This window comes from Xenopus laevis, chromosome 1L (assembly GCF_017654675.1).
Source record: "Xenopus laevis strain J_2021 chromosome 1L, Xenopus_laevis_v10.1, whole genome shotgun sequence".
Classification (NCBI taxonomy): domain Eukaryota; kingdom Metazoa; phylum Chordata; class Amphibia; order Anura; family Pipidae; genus Xenopus; species Xenopus laevis.
Genome location: NC_054371.1, coordinates 1,475,081 through 1,493,015, shown reverse-complemented (window position 1 = coordinate 1,493,015; position 17,935 = coordinate 1,475,081). Strand labels below are relative to the sequence as shown.

Genomic DNA, 17,935 nt, shown 5'->3' with positions numbered 1-17,935 from the left:
GCCTCACTGAAAGGCTCGACCTCAGATGTGAAGGGTCTGACACAACACATTATACAATAAATCAGTATTTCAGTGGGATGAGCTGTGACTCCCATCATGTTCTCATACAGTCCAATGTATCTAATAGAGAGAGGAAGGTCAGAGAGATTCCCAGCAGCAGCAGCAGTAACACCGAGAGACACAGGGGCCCCAGGGTGCAGGTGCCGGAGTAAGGGGCCCGGCTAATCCAACCCTCATTTTATAGAGAACAGAGAGAGGATTTGCACAGTAGAATGAATATAGACACAGTCACCTGGGGGAGCTCAGCTCTATTCTGGGAATAGTACATGTAACTGACATTTAGACTGTGGTCAAATTTATTTTTGAACTGTATCACATTCTAATTCCAAACTTTAATATGTCAGGACTGAATGTGACATTATTAACATCAGTGGAGAAAGGTTTCATAGGCTACTAAATACATTGAGAGACATTTGGCAAATTTACTAAAGAGCAAATTGTGTGTTTTTTGACAAAATCATCAATTGACTAAAGGTCAAGTAATACACTGTGTTGGTGAAATACCTTATTACTGGAAACATTTGTGCCATTTGGCCAGGCGTGTTTTTCCTCAAGTTACCATGTGAAAAATTGGAAAGTTTCCAGTCTTTACCCTTTTTTGACAAAGTGTTTTTTGCCATTTTCTGACTTGCAAATTGATACAATGAAGCGACATCCAAAATGACTGTAAGTGACATCATATCCTGTATTCCAACAAATATGTCACATGTAAGCAGCAAAATGCTGGCATTTATTCATCTTTACCAATAATATTATATTTATTTTTTATTTATATTATTATTTATCTATTAATCATTTTAATATATGACTGCCATCCTCCCACAAATACTTTTTTAGACAATGCTCAAATGAATCTAAATAAATACTTTGAACTTAACCTGTTGATTGTTTGTGGTTCATCCCAGTTTTAACATATGCATGCATTACTTCACTCAGAAATGTTGTTGCAATTTGTTATAGAAGCTTATCATTGTTGTTGTTGAACTGTAACAATAATGATTTTTACAGCCTATGACTTACTCAGCTAACAAGAGAGTGTGTTCCTATAACCCAAATTAGGTGCCCTTATTCAAACAAAAAAAGGATTTTTTATGTATCAATTATTAGTTGAGGTCTGACAAGGTCAGAACATACATAGAGATTATAGAAAAATAGAGAAAGAAACCCCACCAATAGTTGTGGTTATAGAATTTTTTGTCAATTCTATAACCACAACTATTGGTGGAGTTTCTTTTTCTATTTTTTTATAAGAGAGTGTGTTCCTGTCTGGCCTCCTGGCTAGACTCCTCTTTTCTGGCCTCCTGGCTAGACTTCTCCTGTCATGCCTCCTAGCTTGAATCCTCATGGCTTGCCTCCTACCTAGACTACTCCTGTCTGGCTTCCTGACTAGACTCCTCCTCCTTTCTGGCTTACTGGCTAGACACCTTCTGTCTAGTCTCCTGGCTAGACACCTCCTGTCTGAACTCCTGGCAAGACTATTCCTGTCTGCCCTCCTTGCTAGACTCTTCCTGTTTGGCCTCCTGGTTAGACTCCTCCTTTCTGGCCTCCTGTCTAGAGTCCTCCTGTCTGGCCTCCTGTCTGGCCTCCTGGCTAGTCTTGTCCTGTGTGCTCTCCTGGCTAGACTACTCCTGTCTGGCCTCCTGGCTAGTCTCGTCCTGTGTGCTCTCCTGGCTAGGCTCCTCCTGTCTGGCCTCCTGGCTAGTCTTGTCCTGTGTGCTCTCCTGGCTAGGCTCCTCCTGTCTGGCCTCCTGGCTAGTCTCGTCCTGTGTGCTCTCCTGGCTAGGCTCCTCCTGTCTGGCTTCCTGGCTAAACTTGTCCTGTCTGGCCTCTTGTCTAGACTCCTCCTGTCTGGCCTCCTGCCTAGACTCCTCACAGTTTGCTTCCTGTTTAAAGCCTTGGCTGAGAATTATAATTTCTATGAAACATAGATATTGGTTTTAATGAGTGTATAGTTGTGTCTACTTTGTGATTTTTTTGGTCATTAAAAGATACAGTTAATTCAGAAGATGCCATAGTAACTCTCCATCTTTTGCCTTGCCAAACTACTGCACATACTCAGTCTGCTCTTGGCTGATGTCACTGACCTGAGCTTAAGGAAGAATATTCTTTTTTACTCTGGCAGCTTGTTCTAGTCACTGCCTGTTCACTATTAATTACACACACACACACACTAACCAATCACGATCCTGTCTGACAGGTTGAGGTTGGAGCTAGAGTTTATCTGAATACTTAATTCCCTCCATCCCTAGTTGTGTGACTTTCCACCTTGTAATGATCCCAAATGCTGAACTGTGTTTGTTCCCTGACATAATCAAGGGGTGAGTGTCAGAATGAATATATACAGGGAGAGGAGACACATACACAAGTACAGGGTGGGGGGTGGAAGAGAGAAACCATATTCACTACTTGTATATGTGATAAACATGATAAATAGATAAGAAGTCATTGGGCAGTGACTGAAGTTTCCTATCAAGCAGTGTCTTTGGGTCAGTATATCAGGTTTTACACCACATTGTCACTGATATAAGTCACTTAATTCCCCCAAAATTCATTTACAAGCCGTGAAGCTGAAATACCATCTCTCTCTCTCTCTCTCTAATTCTGATATCAACAACATACAACAACATACAACAACATACAATGTACTGTGCTGAAAGCAAGTGAAAGGAGATGATGTACAGTCTGTTTACTATAGGGAGACACAAACTGTGCCCAATATGTTAGTCACTTTGCTTATACAAAACAGTCCATCTGGGAAGCAATTTCCCCTTTACAAAGGTTTCTCTATATGTAATATACTGATTTGTATCTGCACCTTGTGATCTCCCCATGTCTAATGTACAGTGCAAGGATTTTTATGTAATTGCAAAGAAATTGTTAGATTTAGTTATTGATTATCAGCTCAGTATATTTATGGAATACAGTAATGAATGTATATAACAGGCAGCACTGGTTTATATGTACCTGTAACCTTAATACACCTGTGTCTCTATGTCCTGGGGATGTATCTGCTCAGTATCATTTATGGGAATCCCTCCAGGGAACATTTTCTGAATCTCCCTAGTGATCTATAGATATTGTAGAAACTTAATTAGATGCAAGAAAATTAGATTCCCAACACTATGTCAGCCATCTTGCTCTTATCTTACATACAGAGATTATTGTGCCATTTTAAGGTTATTATATGACACTGGAATGAGACATGGAGATAAAGGACAGCCTTGTTCAGTGCTGGGAAACTGGGCTTAAAGCTTCCAACTCAGGAACAAACAACGTGATTTATACAGCTCGGATTCTCATTGGAGGATTATTTTGCATATTAATGACACCGTTCGCTCTGGAGTACTGGAGAAACGTTTTATTAGATAATACAAAAAAACTATAAAATCCACATTAGATTACATGGGAATAAAGGAACCAGTACAGTCTGCATATTCTGATTGTGATTATTTATCAGTCTTGCTCTATCAGCTTCTATAGCAGATGTTATTTCATCCAATATATCTTATAGGGGGGCTCATTTTGCCTAGAAGATGTATTAGAGCTCACTCTATTAAACTCACCAGACATAATGTCTCTCTACATGCAGAATTTGTGCAAAAGGCAGTTATTTTGTTAGATTTTGTTTGTACTGGAATCAGTTATTTGAGTGACCTCTAATACATCTGCTAGGAAAGGAGCCCCCCTATAAGATATATTGGATCTAACTGTCAGTGAATATCTGACACCCAACTGCTGCATGAAGACAGAATGAAGAGAAACAGATGCTGAGAGAGGAATAGTGAAGATAAACTTGATTATTTCAGAAACAAGGCAGAATATTTAATAGATTGTATTTAGTTACTTATTTCAGTCTGATTAAGCTTATATCAAATTTTCATATTTGCAATAGTTCCCCTTTAATAAGGTCTGCACCATATGTGGTCAGATAAATGAGCATTTGGTGCATTTCAATATTTACCTTTGGCCACAGTAAATCTTATGAACCAATGTGTATATTCTTTATGGTGTAGAAAATGTACCCAAACTTGTCTTGTACCCACAGTATAAATCTGGCCTGTGTTCCCTGGTGTTACACTCTGCACCCAGCACCCAATGTGGGATCCATGAAGGGTGGCGGCAGCATCATTTCCTGGGACACAAGCGATTGGTAGGTCAGTACTAAGTACCACTTTGGCTCCCATTACTGCTCCAGTACTTGTTCCCACGTGGAATAATAAATTACTTTTCTAATCTTTCTAGAACATGTTTTAGTTATTGGGTTCAAATTCTTTTTAAATTAATTTCTATGACAATTAACACCTTTATATTATTGGTGCATGTTAATCCTTCCCTAATAAAGATACTAAAGTTACTCCTTATTATGATCACACTATATGGTGTGGTTGTTGTGATAATCAGTATGTATCAATAACAGCTAAGTATATACTGTAAGCAGGTATTTAAAAAGTGAGTTTCTATATAAGTAACAATAAAATAGCATTCACTTAACACCTTAGTGCTGTGTATCATAGAGTCTCTGACAGTGGCCACTGGGAACCATTTTACCGATACTCAATGATGACACTTCTAAGGTTCATTTACACAGATCAACTACAGATCATAAAGCTTCATTTCTCAGTAACTGTGATTTTGTGTTAATATCAGGTCTCAATATGATGATGTAACATTTGGGCAGAAATATAGAGGCTAAAAGTCCAGCACTTGAGGTGAGTATGGCAAATATCTCCACACACACAGTGTTTTTGCCTTTGGTGCTCAGATAGGCCGGGATCATTGTGATCCAAACACTGCAGAAGAGCAACATGCTGAAAGTGATGTACTTGGCCTCATTAAAACTGTCCGGTAATGTCCGAGCTAAAAATGCTAAAACAAAACTAACAGCTGCCAGAAGCCCCATATACCCAATAACTGAGTAAAAGCCAATAGCTGAGCCCTCATTGCACTGAATGATGATGGTTCCAGGGTAAGTGTGAAGGTCCAGTTCCTGAAAGGGAGGAGAAATGGCCAACCAAATCATGCAGATTATTATTTGAATGGATGAGCAGAACAAGACTACAGAATTGGACAGTTTGACTCCCACCCATTTTCTCCATGAGCTCCCTGGCTTGGTGGCTTTGAAAGCAACACAAACCATGATAGTCTTGGCCAGGAGAGAAGAGACAGCTATGGAGAAGGTGATTCCAAAAGTGATGATGCGCAGCTTGCAGGTTATATCCACAGGGCGACCGAGGAACAGAAACACACTGAGGAAGCTCAGCTTGATGGAGACAAGGAGGAGGAAGCTCAGGCTCCTGTTGTTGGCTCTCACTATGGGTGTGGTCCTGTATTTAATAAAAACTCCCAACATTGCATCAGTAATAAGGAAGAACAGAACTAAGATGGATAAAAAAAGTAGAGAAATTGCATCATTACTGTATTTTAGAAAATCTTCCATCATGGGAATACACTGAATCCTCTTCTTGTTTGGCCATTCCATGTCTGAGCATTGGAAGCAGTTTTCACTGTCTGAAAATGAGGGGGAAAGTCTTGATGGAATCTTATTACAATAAAAGAAAATATATAATACAAATTAACAAAACATATCAGGTTGTATGTGAATTCCTGACTTTGTAAATATGTGGTTAATAGGAATTGTCAGGGAAATACATAACTCTGCAGTGTTGATCAGGTTATTTGTTTTTACCAATTAGAAACCAATTGGAGTGGGGAAAAGTACTACAGGCAGCCATTATGTATCAGCTCTTGAACAACATTAATGGATTCTCTACCAGAAAGATAAACTGTAAGTTTCATTGTTTGAGGAGAGACCATAAAATCCAGATGATATTGAATCATCCTTCCGAGTCCTTCCCGAAGGCATGGGCTCCGTTGCCCAGGCTGTTCCCAGCTACCGCCAACAAACAGCTCGAACGGGTGGGTCCACCATCCCCGCCTCCCGAAGGGGTTTGGGGGTGTTTGGACTCCCCTTCGCCAAAGCTAGGGGGAGTCCCGTCTACCCTGGGTTCTGCCCAAGCTTCCCCCAGGGTGTGTCATGGCCTGCGAGTCCAGCCAAAAGACCGTGACCCCATCCAGGGTGCTCAAACCGGACACAAAAAGGGTGCTGGAGTGGGCGGTGCAAGGCCATTGGTTGCCTTTTGCAAGGCTCTGGTTGGCAGCCAGAAAAAGAAAAGACTTCCCACCCACCTAATGGTAAGAGCAAAGGAAGTGAAGCTTGATTAAGCATGGGTGCATGTGCATCTCCCCTGACTCAAAACGCAAGTCAGGGGCCACCCTCATGGGAGCACAGTGACCCAGCTTTCATCAAGCTTCCGCTTGTCAGCCTAGTCCAGAGGACCAATGGTTTCTCCGTTCTTCAGATAGGATCATAAGAACAGATACTCCTCTATGGTCTTGCCAGCCAGAAGACCAAGTAGTTCCAAAGGTACTACACTTGATCTTAGCCAAAAGGCAGAGAAGCGATCCAGATAGTTGAGGATAGATAGATAGATAGATAGATAGATAGATAGATAGGTGGTATTAATGGTAGAAATCAAGGTCTATGAGGCACCCCAGAGTAATTTATATGGGGAGTGATCTTAGGGGGAGATGTACGTGTGAGAATATAATAGAATATAGATACAGTCTCCAACTGATAGATAAATGATACTGTTCTGTGAGAAGTTAGTGGCAGTATAATTTTGGCATCCACCTTACCTCTCTTTAGCATCCAGCAAATCAGAATAGTTGTATTCACACATAATGAATTATGGGGAAACTAGGGTAGACTGGGCAGTGGGATTAGTAGGGGGTCATGGGGGAGGAGTGAGGGCAGACTCTATAAATATTGTAAATATCAGAGGGTAAAGTAGTAACATCCACTGTTTGCAGAGAGTTTGCCATTAAAAATGGGACAATTATTATGGGTGACTTCAGTTATCCAGACTTTGGCTAGAGTAATGGGGTTGCAGAAAAGGCTAGTAGGTTTGTAAATATGCTGAATGACAAATTTATTTCATCTCGTTCAAGAACCTTCTAGAAATAACTCTCTTTTGAATCTTGCACTAACTGATAATACTGGACTTATCTCTAGTATTTGTGTGGGTGAGGGGCATTTAGGGAATAGTGATCATAACATGGTCTCCTTTGAGATTTTGTTGCAGAAGCAATTCTATAAGGGACCAACTAAAACACTTAATATACATCAAAACTTTGCCAAGGGCATCTCTGCAACATATTAACTGGGAAAGGCTTTTTACTGGAAGAAAAACACAGAAGAAAAATGGGACATCTTAAAATGCTGCCTAATAAATATATATGTAACCCTTTCAACACCCCTTTGTCTGTGTTACACTCCACGTGTGGTGCTTACCTGATGACACGGGACAAACCTAAGCCACTCTGCAGTGGTATGGGGAGAGACTGGGTACCTGGTACTTACTAGCGCAGTGCCTCCACCTAGTGGGATCCGGGAATGCACCTACAGTTGGCCCCACTAGGAATACAGTAATAACACACTATTGGTTAAACTAAATAATGGTTTATATAAAATAAATGGGCACCTAATACATGCAGCACTCCTAACCGGTGGCAATAGGGCCTCACTAACTAACTTGCTAGCACAATCTGTCTAGCTAACTAAGAAAAAAGGTAAAGTCCTTTAATGTCCTTTAATACACAGCCTGTTTATCTTCAGCGCTCTTTAGGGTACTGTCCCTTTAACCAGGATACTCACAAATCCTCTTTGGATACTTTAGATCTCTCTTCAGGTGAGTCCAGCACAGTCAGACATACAGTGAGACTAGCAGCCCCTTTGGATGCTCAGATAGGAATCTCCTGCTGGTTGTTCCTCCAGTCTGGATTCCTCTCACACTCTCTGTCTCTCCAGACACAGTATGAGGCTTCCCTGTGCCAGTCTGATCCAAATGAATGTGGTGCAGCCTCTCAGCTCTCTGGTCCCACCAGCAGCTCTCTGGCTTCCTTCTCTGTCCACCATGCGGCTCTCTATGCCAGGCTTTCTTCTTTTGCCAGTCTCTGTGACTTCCTCTTCCTGTCACTCACTAGCTGCTGTGTCACTTCCTGTTGCACTGAGATCACTGGATAGCTGGTTGCTAGGTAACAGCTTACAGCCCACACACAGGCTCTCTGCCCTTACAGGGATAAGTGCAATGATTTTGCACGGATTCCCTACGTATATGTCATATATTACCCTTGAAAGAAAGGAACGTAGTTGCAAAGCAAAACCTTTTTGGTTCAATAGAAGTGTTGGTGTCGAGGTTGGTAATACAAGACCTGCTTTTAAGGCTTTCATGTTAGCCGGGACTGCTGAAACATTTGTCAGTTTAAGGAGGCCAATAAACCATACAAAAAGCATCAGCCAAGCTAAAATTGATAAGGAAAAGGATATTGCTGCAAGGAGTAAAATTAACCCAAAATATTTTTTTTAAAGGGATACTGTCATGGGAAAACATGTTTTTTTTTCCAAAATGCACCAAAATGCTCCAGCAGAATTCTGCACTGAAATCCATTTTTCAAAAGAGCAAACAGATTTTGTTATATTCGATTTTGAAATCTGACATGGGGCTAGACATATTGTCAATTTCCCAGCTGCCCCCAGTCATGTGACTTGTGCTCTGATAAATCCAATCACTCTTTACTGCTGTACTGCAAGTTGGAATGATATCACCCCCTCCCTTTTCCCCCCAGCAGCCTAACAACAGAACAATGGGAAGGTAACCAGATAGCAGCTCCCTAACACAAGATAACAGCTGCCTGGTAGATCTAAGAACAGCACTTTATAGTTAAAGCCAAGTCCCACTGAGACTGATTCAGTTACATTAAGTAGGAGAAATAACATCCTGCCAGAAAGTAGTTCCATCCTAAAGTGCAGGCATAAGTCACATGACTGGGGCAGCTGGGTAACTGACAAAATGTTTAGCCCCCATGTCACATTTCAAAATTGAATATAAAAAAAATCTGTTTGCTCTTTTGAGAAATGGATTTCAGTGCAGAATTCTGCTGGAACAGATGTGTTTTGGAAAAAACATGTTTTCCCATGACAGTATCCCTTTAAATATGTAAATAGTAAAAAAATTTATGGGATGGAAACATTGTTGTCAAAAGGAGGTCTGTTGATGAGAACAGAGATAAAGCAGAGATTCTGAAATGTAATTTTAAATTTGTCTACATAAATGACAAACAAAGTAATATAGGTTTCCTTCTTAATAGTCCTAAGTCTAATAATTCAACAAATAATACATGGTTCACACATGAGAAATTGTAAAGATAAATAAAGGTCCGGGACCGGATAGTATTCATTCCAGGGTACTGAACAAGCTTAGCCATGTGATTGTCAAACCTCTTTACTTATTTTTTCAGGATTCATTAAGGTCTGGCATGGTGCAGAGAGACTGGCGATTAACTAATGTGGTGCCGCTATTCAAAAAGGGATCCCATTCTCAGCCTCACAATTATAAGCCAGTTAGTCTGACATCAGTGGTAGGAAAACTTTTAGAAGGGGTAATAAGGGTTAAGATACTTGACTTCATTGCAATAATAATAATATGAGTTTGTGCCAGCATGGCTTTATGCATATAATAGATTAGTCAATGGGCATCAAAATAAATTTGACGCACGTCAATTTCAACACCAGCAATAATTTTGTCCAAATGTATTAAAGTCAATGGGAGTCCAAATAATTTTGACACATGACAATTTTTATGTGGAAATTTGCCGCAAGTTTATTCATGGTAAATTTATTTGCCCATCACTATAATAGATCTTGCCAGACTAATTAATTGTAATTTATTTTTATGAGAAGGTGAGCAAACACCTTGACTCTGGGATGGCAGTGGATGTGATTTACACTCAGCTAAAGCATTTGATACAGTGTCACACAGAAGGTCACTGGTTAAATTAAGGAATGTTGGCCTTGAACATAGTATTTGTACCTGGATAGAGAACTGGCTAAAAGATAGACTACAAAGAGTGGTGGTAAATGGAACATTTTCTAATTGGACCAGTGTTGTTAGTGGAGTACCGCAGGGCTCTGTACTAGGTCCCTTGCTTTTCAACTTGTTTATTAATGACCTGGAGGTGGCCATTGAAAGTACTGTTTCTATTTGTGCAGATGAGACTAAATTGTGCAGAACTATAGGTTCCATGCAGGATGCTGACACTTTGCACAGTGATTTGTCTAAGTTGGGAAACTAAGCAGCAAACTGGAAAACAAGGAAATTAGAGGAAATTATAGACAGATAGAGGGGGAGCCACACCAGAGGCCCCCCTTCAGACTAGAGGAAAATAACCTTCAAAAGAAACAGAGTAGGGGGTTCATCACAGTGAGAACAGTGAGTGATGCAGGTGATATTATGATGGCTGATTCTGGTAACAACTTTAAGAGAGGCTTGGATGTTGTCTAGAACAAGCAGAACATCCAAGGCTATTGTGATACTAAAATCTAAATTTAGGGGCATATTTATTATGGTTTAAATGGTAAATTCGAATTTGAGTTTTTGGTCAAAATTCACAAATTCGAGTTGGGAATAATCCAAACTCTAATTCAAGATTTATCATATCTTGACCCTGTAAGTACCTTGAATTTGATAGGTCACTATTTAAAATCAGCTGAGTCTTCTTGACATTTAAGGGTTTTTTTTTTGGAAAAACACTCAATTCGAATTAAATTCCCGGTCCGGACTATTTGTTAGAATATTCGAGTTTCGAGGTCATTTGAGTTTGTTCAAGGTAAAAAAACTCACTCTAGCTATGATAAATCTGCCCCTAAGTATAGATATTGGTATATGTAGTTTATGAGTATATATATGTGTGTGTGCGTGTGAAATACGTTCTCCATTTATTCATTATTACCAGTATTTCTTGCACCACACCAATTTATGGTATGGTTATTTATTAATGTTTTGGATATTTCTTTTTAGAAAAGTTTAATGTCATCCAAGGCCAACATTTATATTATTATTAAATATGCTTTACACTATTAATTATTTGTTAGTGAACATGGTTTAGAGTTAACAGTTGAAGCGCAAGTAGAAGAGAGAAAAAACAATATTACAATTGGATTTCATTTTAATAATAATGTGTTGCTACATTCCATGTGCTTATGTCTCAATTTAGCCTTCACCTTCTATATGTCTCTTTCTCTTTGCTGTATTTATTCCTTTCACATACATTTAAGTAAGAAAATAAATACATTATCAAAAATGACATTTGTACCAGTTGTGTTGGAGATCTCTCCATTGGAACAAGGGGCACAATCATAACAGCAGGTTTTGGCTCCAGGTATTGGCACCTTCCTTTGTCCAGGGACACAATTGGCTGAGCATTGAGCTATTGGGATCTAGAAATACAATTAAAAAAAGTGTAGAAAGTTGTGAGAATTGGACTTTTCTATAGTGAGCAATGGAAGTGAAGGGGGCAGAGAGCAAGGGATAATTATTCAGGTGCAGGTCTGATTATATGATTATATTTATGGAGTGAATTCCAAAACTCTAATTCAGTCTGGAATTGTCAAATAACAGTGTAATTTTTTATAATTTCAACACATTTCTCTTTTCTTCTTCTTATTTGGTTGAAATGGTGTTCATGGGAGATGGCCTTATCGTACTATGAACACCAGATTACAGGTTTCCAGATAACAGATCTCATACCTGTATTTAAATGCAGTTGTCTATAACTTAGTAGACTTAACAAAAAAACATATCTGAAATGTTGTAAAATTGAAAGATAGAGATTTGTTTAAAAAAGTTCACTTTTTGGTACAATTAAACCCTTGAAAATGGACTGCAGCAAATATGCAGTCTGAGTTTTTAATTAAACAGCCAGTGTTTGCCAGTTGTTTCTCATTTAATAAAATAAATGCAAGGTCTGAGCTGAGACTCATATAAATCATTTTATACAAATTGAAAAGCTTGATCAACACAAAGAAGTGAAATGTTAAACACGTGTTCTTAAAACATTTCTAAATGGTATTTAGTTTTTAATAATTTTATGCCATTGTATCGATTATAACTTGTCTTTCATCTGCATAAAATTTGCTGTCATACTGTTATTATTTGTTTATCATGAAAATCAAATAAAATATTTTCAAAATAAAATAAAATAAACATTTCTGAATGCCAAAACAATTTCTCATTTACTCAAGTTCTTTGCTATCACCAAGAACAGAATTTGTAGTGACCCATAGGTTTAGCATCCTTACTATGACTTTAAATCGCTACCATTCCTTATTCTCCTAGTTACTGGACAAAAGCTCATATATCAATTTATTCATTTATACACTTCTATCACTGGCTTATAGGGTTATGACCACTTCCAGCCACGCTTATAGGGACATATTTATCAAGGGTTGAATTTAGAGTTTATGGGAGTTTTTAAAAACTCCCATAAACTCGAAATTTGAAATAAAATGACTAATCAAAAATTATAAAAAAAATTGAATTGTTAATATTTGGGTGAATAGGATCAACCTGCAAACTCGAATCAAATTTGAATCAAATTCAATTTGATTTTTTTTTTATAATTTTTTAAAGTCCACCAAATGACTCCAAATTGATTGTAGGAGGTCCCCCATAAGCAAAAACACCAATTCAGCAGGTTTTAGATAGCCAATAGTCAAATTAGAATTCTTAAAGGGTCAGTACAAGACACATTTCGAAATTCGAATTTCAAATTTTTTTTTGAAACTCGAATCAAATTTGAACTATTCCCTAGTCAAATTACACTAAAATAAACTTGAAGTTAGAATTTAAAAATTAGAAATTTCAATTTGACCCATGATAAATCTGCCCCATAGTGTTTGGCAAGAGTGAAATTGCAGACTGGATGTAAGGGGCACTTACCCTGGTGGTCCAGTGGGCCAGTGGGGATGCCCGCTGCGTGCTGTTGCCTCTTTGCCTGCTGATGATCTTCTGCCTAAGGGCATGTGCGGTGAGCACTCCCAGCTGTTGTAGGCGCATTTGCGCTGGTGTGATTACGTCAGCGTGCAATGGCGCGACATTTACATGTATTTAAAGGCACATTTCGGATTTTCTCACTGCCCATTATAGGTTCATTCCTAGTGAGTTCTTGGTGCCTTTCTGAGCTTATACCTGTCTTAGGTTTCCTGAGCATCCTGGGGGTCGAGGGGGGGTAATGTAAGGGGCACTCACCCTGGTGGTCCAGTGGGCCGGCGGGGATGCCCGCAGCGTGGTGCTGCCTCTTTCCCCCCGATAATCTTCTGCCTTGGGGCGTGTGCGGCGCGCACTCCCAGTTGTTGTAGGTGCATTGGCGCCGGCGTGATTACGTCAGCGTGCAATGGCGCGAAATTTAAATGTATTTAAAGGCACATTTTGGATTTTCTCACTGCATGTTATAGGTTCATTTCTAGTGAGTTCCTGTTGCCTTTCTGAGATTATTCCTGTCTTATTCTGATTCCTGTTGTGACCCCTGCCTGTTTTTGACAATCCTGACCCTGCCTGTCTCTTCTGTATCCGAATCCCTTCTGATTGATCTCCTGGTTTGATCCTTGCCTGTCTGACTCCGCTTGTACTCTGCCTGCCCCGACCCGGCCTGATTGACTACGCTTTCTGCCTGCGCCTTGTACTGTGACCTTCTTCCCAAAAGACTTGTGCTTTACCGTCGTGCCCCTTTGATCGTCCAGAACCGTTTTGCTTGGCACCTCTCTTAATAATACCTGGCGGCATCTGATTAGCCGATGGCTCCTCCCGAGGTGAAAGGCGACTGTTAAAGGCAGAAGCAAGAGCCGAGAACTGGGTGCCTAGCACTGGTTCTGGATTTCGGATGCCGACCGTGACACTGGAGAGCTGCTGATTAAAAAGGAAATAACTCATACAACACCAATAATAAATAACGAATGTGCTAGGGGACACAACCTAAGGCCCTCGTATAATGCAATGGGAGGCACAGAAACAATAGCTGTCTCAATGCAGTTCCATCTGAAAGTTTAGAATCAGGCACAGTGCACTGAGATGGCACCTCAAAACCAATTACATCGAAAAAAATAAATTTTAATTAGAGAATACCATTTTAAATTGTAGACTGAATTATTTGCAATGTAATCAGTGTAATGTATAAATAAAAAGTAAACCATAAAAATCTTGACAGAACCTTTTTAAGAGATATGCTGAAAAAAATCCTGACTTTCTTTTCCAATTGTTTTTATTGGCATTTTTGAATAAACAAAAAGAACAGAAAGCAGAAAAGCAATAGCTTGGCCAAACATTTGTCAATTTCAAAATAAGAAGAGAATTAATACACAACAATTCATTCATAACCAAATATCAAATAAAGATAATAACAAAATTCATTAATGAAAGTAAAATTATATAAAATATGATACAGTAAGATAAAAAATTTTCCTCTCTACCAACCAAAAAAATAAATAAAAAAAATTTACCTAAATAGTAAACAAAATTATCACATCTTCAGTCACTCTTATTGCAATGAACATAAAAAGAGGAGTCTTCGCCAGAATTATACATAAATTTTTCTATATAAACCATATCTTCAGACTCCAGAATTTTAAGATAGGGAGACCACAGCGCAAGAAAATTTTCTCTAAAACCCACATTCCCATACCTAAAATCTATTGCTTCATCTATGCAGAGAGACTTAAGATAGGATAAAATAAACTTTAGATCTGGAGAAGTTTCCTGGATCCAATATAAAAAAAATGGATTTACGGGTAGCAGCAATAGCTAGATGTACAAAATTCTTATAATTATTCCAAAATTTTGTCTTTGGAATACAAACAGCAAAAGATGTTACCGACGATCAAGCAGTGCAAATTCAGGAGACAATTTAAGATCAATATTCAATTTGTCATTTAGGAAATTTTCCAGCTCAATCCACAACTCAGAAATGAAAGGACAATCCCACACATAATGAAATAGAGAAACATTCTTTGACTTGCACTTAGGGCAGTAAGAAAGTGATATACCCTCTGAATTCTTAAAGTAAGATATCTTGTAGCTTAAATGGACCAATCTAAAATGCTGTACTCGCCAACCTTCATATCTAATAAGTTTATTAAAATTCTTAATAGAAGATAATAAATGATGAGAGGTAATGCTAATTTTTAATAAGGATGACCATTTTCCCGCTAGAATTTTTAATGGATCAAAACTGCTAGGAGCAGATCTAAGACAAAAGTCAGTAATATAGGATATCCTGTTAAAGGTAGGATCATCTAAAAAATTTTGAAACCCTTTACATAGAGGAAGTTGATCAATGGCAACATTTTTCTTATCTGTAAGAAGGTCTAAGCCACACAAAAATCTCAGATGGATTAATCTGTCACATTCATTGAGATCAAATTTACTTATCAAGTCTTCCCATAATATTGGTGAACCAGAAACGTTATCAACCAAATGTATCAGTTGGGAAATACCTTTTTTCCTCCAATACAGAATCAAAGATTTTCTTTCTACTTTAGTAAATAAACATAGATCAAAAGGCGACAAAAAGGGAGAGATTTGATAATTGCTACCATGCAATTTATAAACTATCTTCCAGGTAGCAAAAGTATCTTGCCAAAGAATGTTTCTCTTAATATCAATAGGAAGGCCACCACATTTTCTATGAAGAAAGGTGGAAATATGATCACCCCCTTCCAAATAAGGTTAAAAAAAAGGATTTGTGTAAACTTCCCTACCCGAAATCCACTCAAAAATGTATCTTCATAGAGAAGCAATGTTAAAGAACCTAAAATTAGGAATATTAAGACCACCCAGAATTTTCGATTGACGTAATTTAATCAAAGAGATTTTAGGTTTCTTCCCTTGCCACAAAAATTTTGAAAGTGCTTTATCCAACTTCTTAACATCAGAATGTTTTAAAAGAAGAGGAAGATTAAGTAACGGATATGATAACTTTGGGAAGATAAACATTTTAAAGAAAGCAGCTCTGCCTATAAGATTAAGAGGCGAATTAAGCCACTTATCACATAAAGATTCAGTAAGCTTAATCAGGGGAGACAAATTTAAAGAATAAAGTCTAGATATATCAGAAGGAATATTAATACCCAAATATTAATTGAACATCCTGGAGGCTTTAACTTTAAGTCAAAAAGGATTTTTTTGGAATATTACTATTAATATTAAGTAATCCTGTTTTATTACAGTTAATTACATATCCAGAGTAAGAACAATAGGAATTGAAAAAATTAAACATTTTCCTAATTGAGTTTTGAGCATCTTGAACTACCAAAAGTAGATAATCTGCAAATGCTAAAATTTTAATATATCTACCATTAACTTGTATACCCTGAAATAAGTCTGAACGATGTAAAAATCTAATCAATAGGTCAATTGTTAAATTAAAGAGCAGGGGTGACAAAGGGCAACCCTGTCTTGTTCCTATACACAAGGTAAATGTATCAGATTGTTCTCAAGCAACTATTATCCTGGCTTTGGGAGAAGAATAAATTTGCTCTAAAAAAAAAAATAAACTCCCCTTTAAAATTACAACAATCAAAAAGATAATTCCAGTTAACATTATCAAACGCTTTCTCAACTTCTAAGCTTACTAAGGAGCATGGAATTTTATGTTTTTTAGAGTAAAAAATGGCATTTAGGATTGCCCTAATATTTGTTATTCCCGACCTTTTTCTAATAAACCCATTTTGAAAAGGAGAGATAACATCTGGAAGAATATTAGCTAATCTATCAGCCAAAATCTTGGTAAAGATCTTGAAATCCTGATTAATTAAAGAGATTGGGTTGTAAGAAGAAGTTAACAAAAGATATTTCCCTTCTTTAAGAATAAGCTTAATGTTTGAAGTTATCCTGGATTGTAAAGTTTTACCCTGTAAATAAATTTCATTGAAAATATGAGTGAGGAAAGGGGATATTTCAGTGGAAATAGATTTATAAAAAGAAGTGGGAAGGCCATCCGGACCACTGGCTTTAAATTTTTTAAGACTTTTCATGGTTTTCATCACTTCCTCTGTAGTTAAAGGGGAATTCAAGATTTTCAATTTATCCTGAGAGATTTGAGGTAAATGTATTTTAGACAAAAATTCTAAGATTTTATCTTTATCATACAAAGGACGAGAGTAAATGTTTTGAAAATAATCTTTAAAAATATTCGATATGGCCTTAGGAGAGTTAATAACTCGATTCTTGCTGTCTTTAATCATGTAAGTATGAAAATAACTATTCCAATTTTTCCCTAGGTTAGCCAAAAACCTATTAGATTTATTACTAAGATTATGAAATCTAGCATTTGCAAAGGAGGAATCCTGACTTTCAAGGGGATTATCTTAAAACTTGCTTCCCCTTCTAAAAAAATTTCCAATCATTAAATAAATCAACCCTGACACTTTTGAATTGAAACTTCCTACAAACTTTAAGTTCATCCTGTTGTCCATGCGTCTTTGTTGAAGAAAACTCTTAAGAATCATTTTCCTAACAAAATAGTTGTTCCTTCGAAACCTATTACAGTACAAGGTTTGAAAGCTATTCTCTATTCAAGATTTTGAAGCAGATGGTTGCAATACTTAATTCAATGGAAGAGCTATACACGAGAGGACATATCTTGGGAACCAGCTGCCAATAGCTTCTCATCTGGTTAGACTATTTCATAAGAGATTCCTAAGTAAACCTACACCTGTTTGCAAAAATCGAAAGCTTAAATACAATCAGTCCCTTACTGGGCACCTGAATTTTACTACAGTAGTGATATCAATTGGTTATGTCTTTAACAGGCACTTCATTTCTTTAACATCAGGTATTAATAACCAGAATTGGAACATCAGGGTCTGTTATGTTGTCAGAGGATTTAGAGATTTGCCAACAGTTTCTAAAAGATTTTAATGGTCGTCTTATTGGCAAGACAACTTCTTTGAGTCATCTGTGTTGCAAATCTTTACAGATGCAGC

General features: G+C 37.8%; 1 protein-coding gene and 1 pseudogene across 1 annotated transcript; both read right to left on the bottom strand.

Annotated features, from left to right (window-relative positions):
• Positions 1-3,960: 3,960 nt before the first annotated feature.
• Positions 3,961-5,200, bottom strand: LOC121400945 (vomeronasal type-2 receptor 26-like; the record flags this gene model as incomplete). The annotated part of the gene is made up of 1 exon (XM_041585269.1): positions 3,961-5,200. A coding segment is annotated over one exon (540 nt), but the record flags the coding sequence as incomplete, so codon positions are not given.
• Positions 5,201-6,398: 1,198 nt separating this feature from the next.
• On the bottom strand, positions 6,399-6,523 carry LOC121396320 (annotated as a pseudogene).
• Between the last annotated feature and the right edge of the window lie 11,412 nt (positions 6,524-17,935).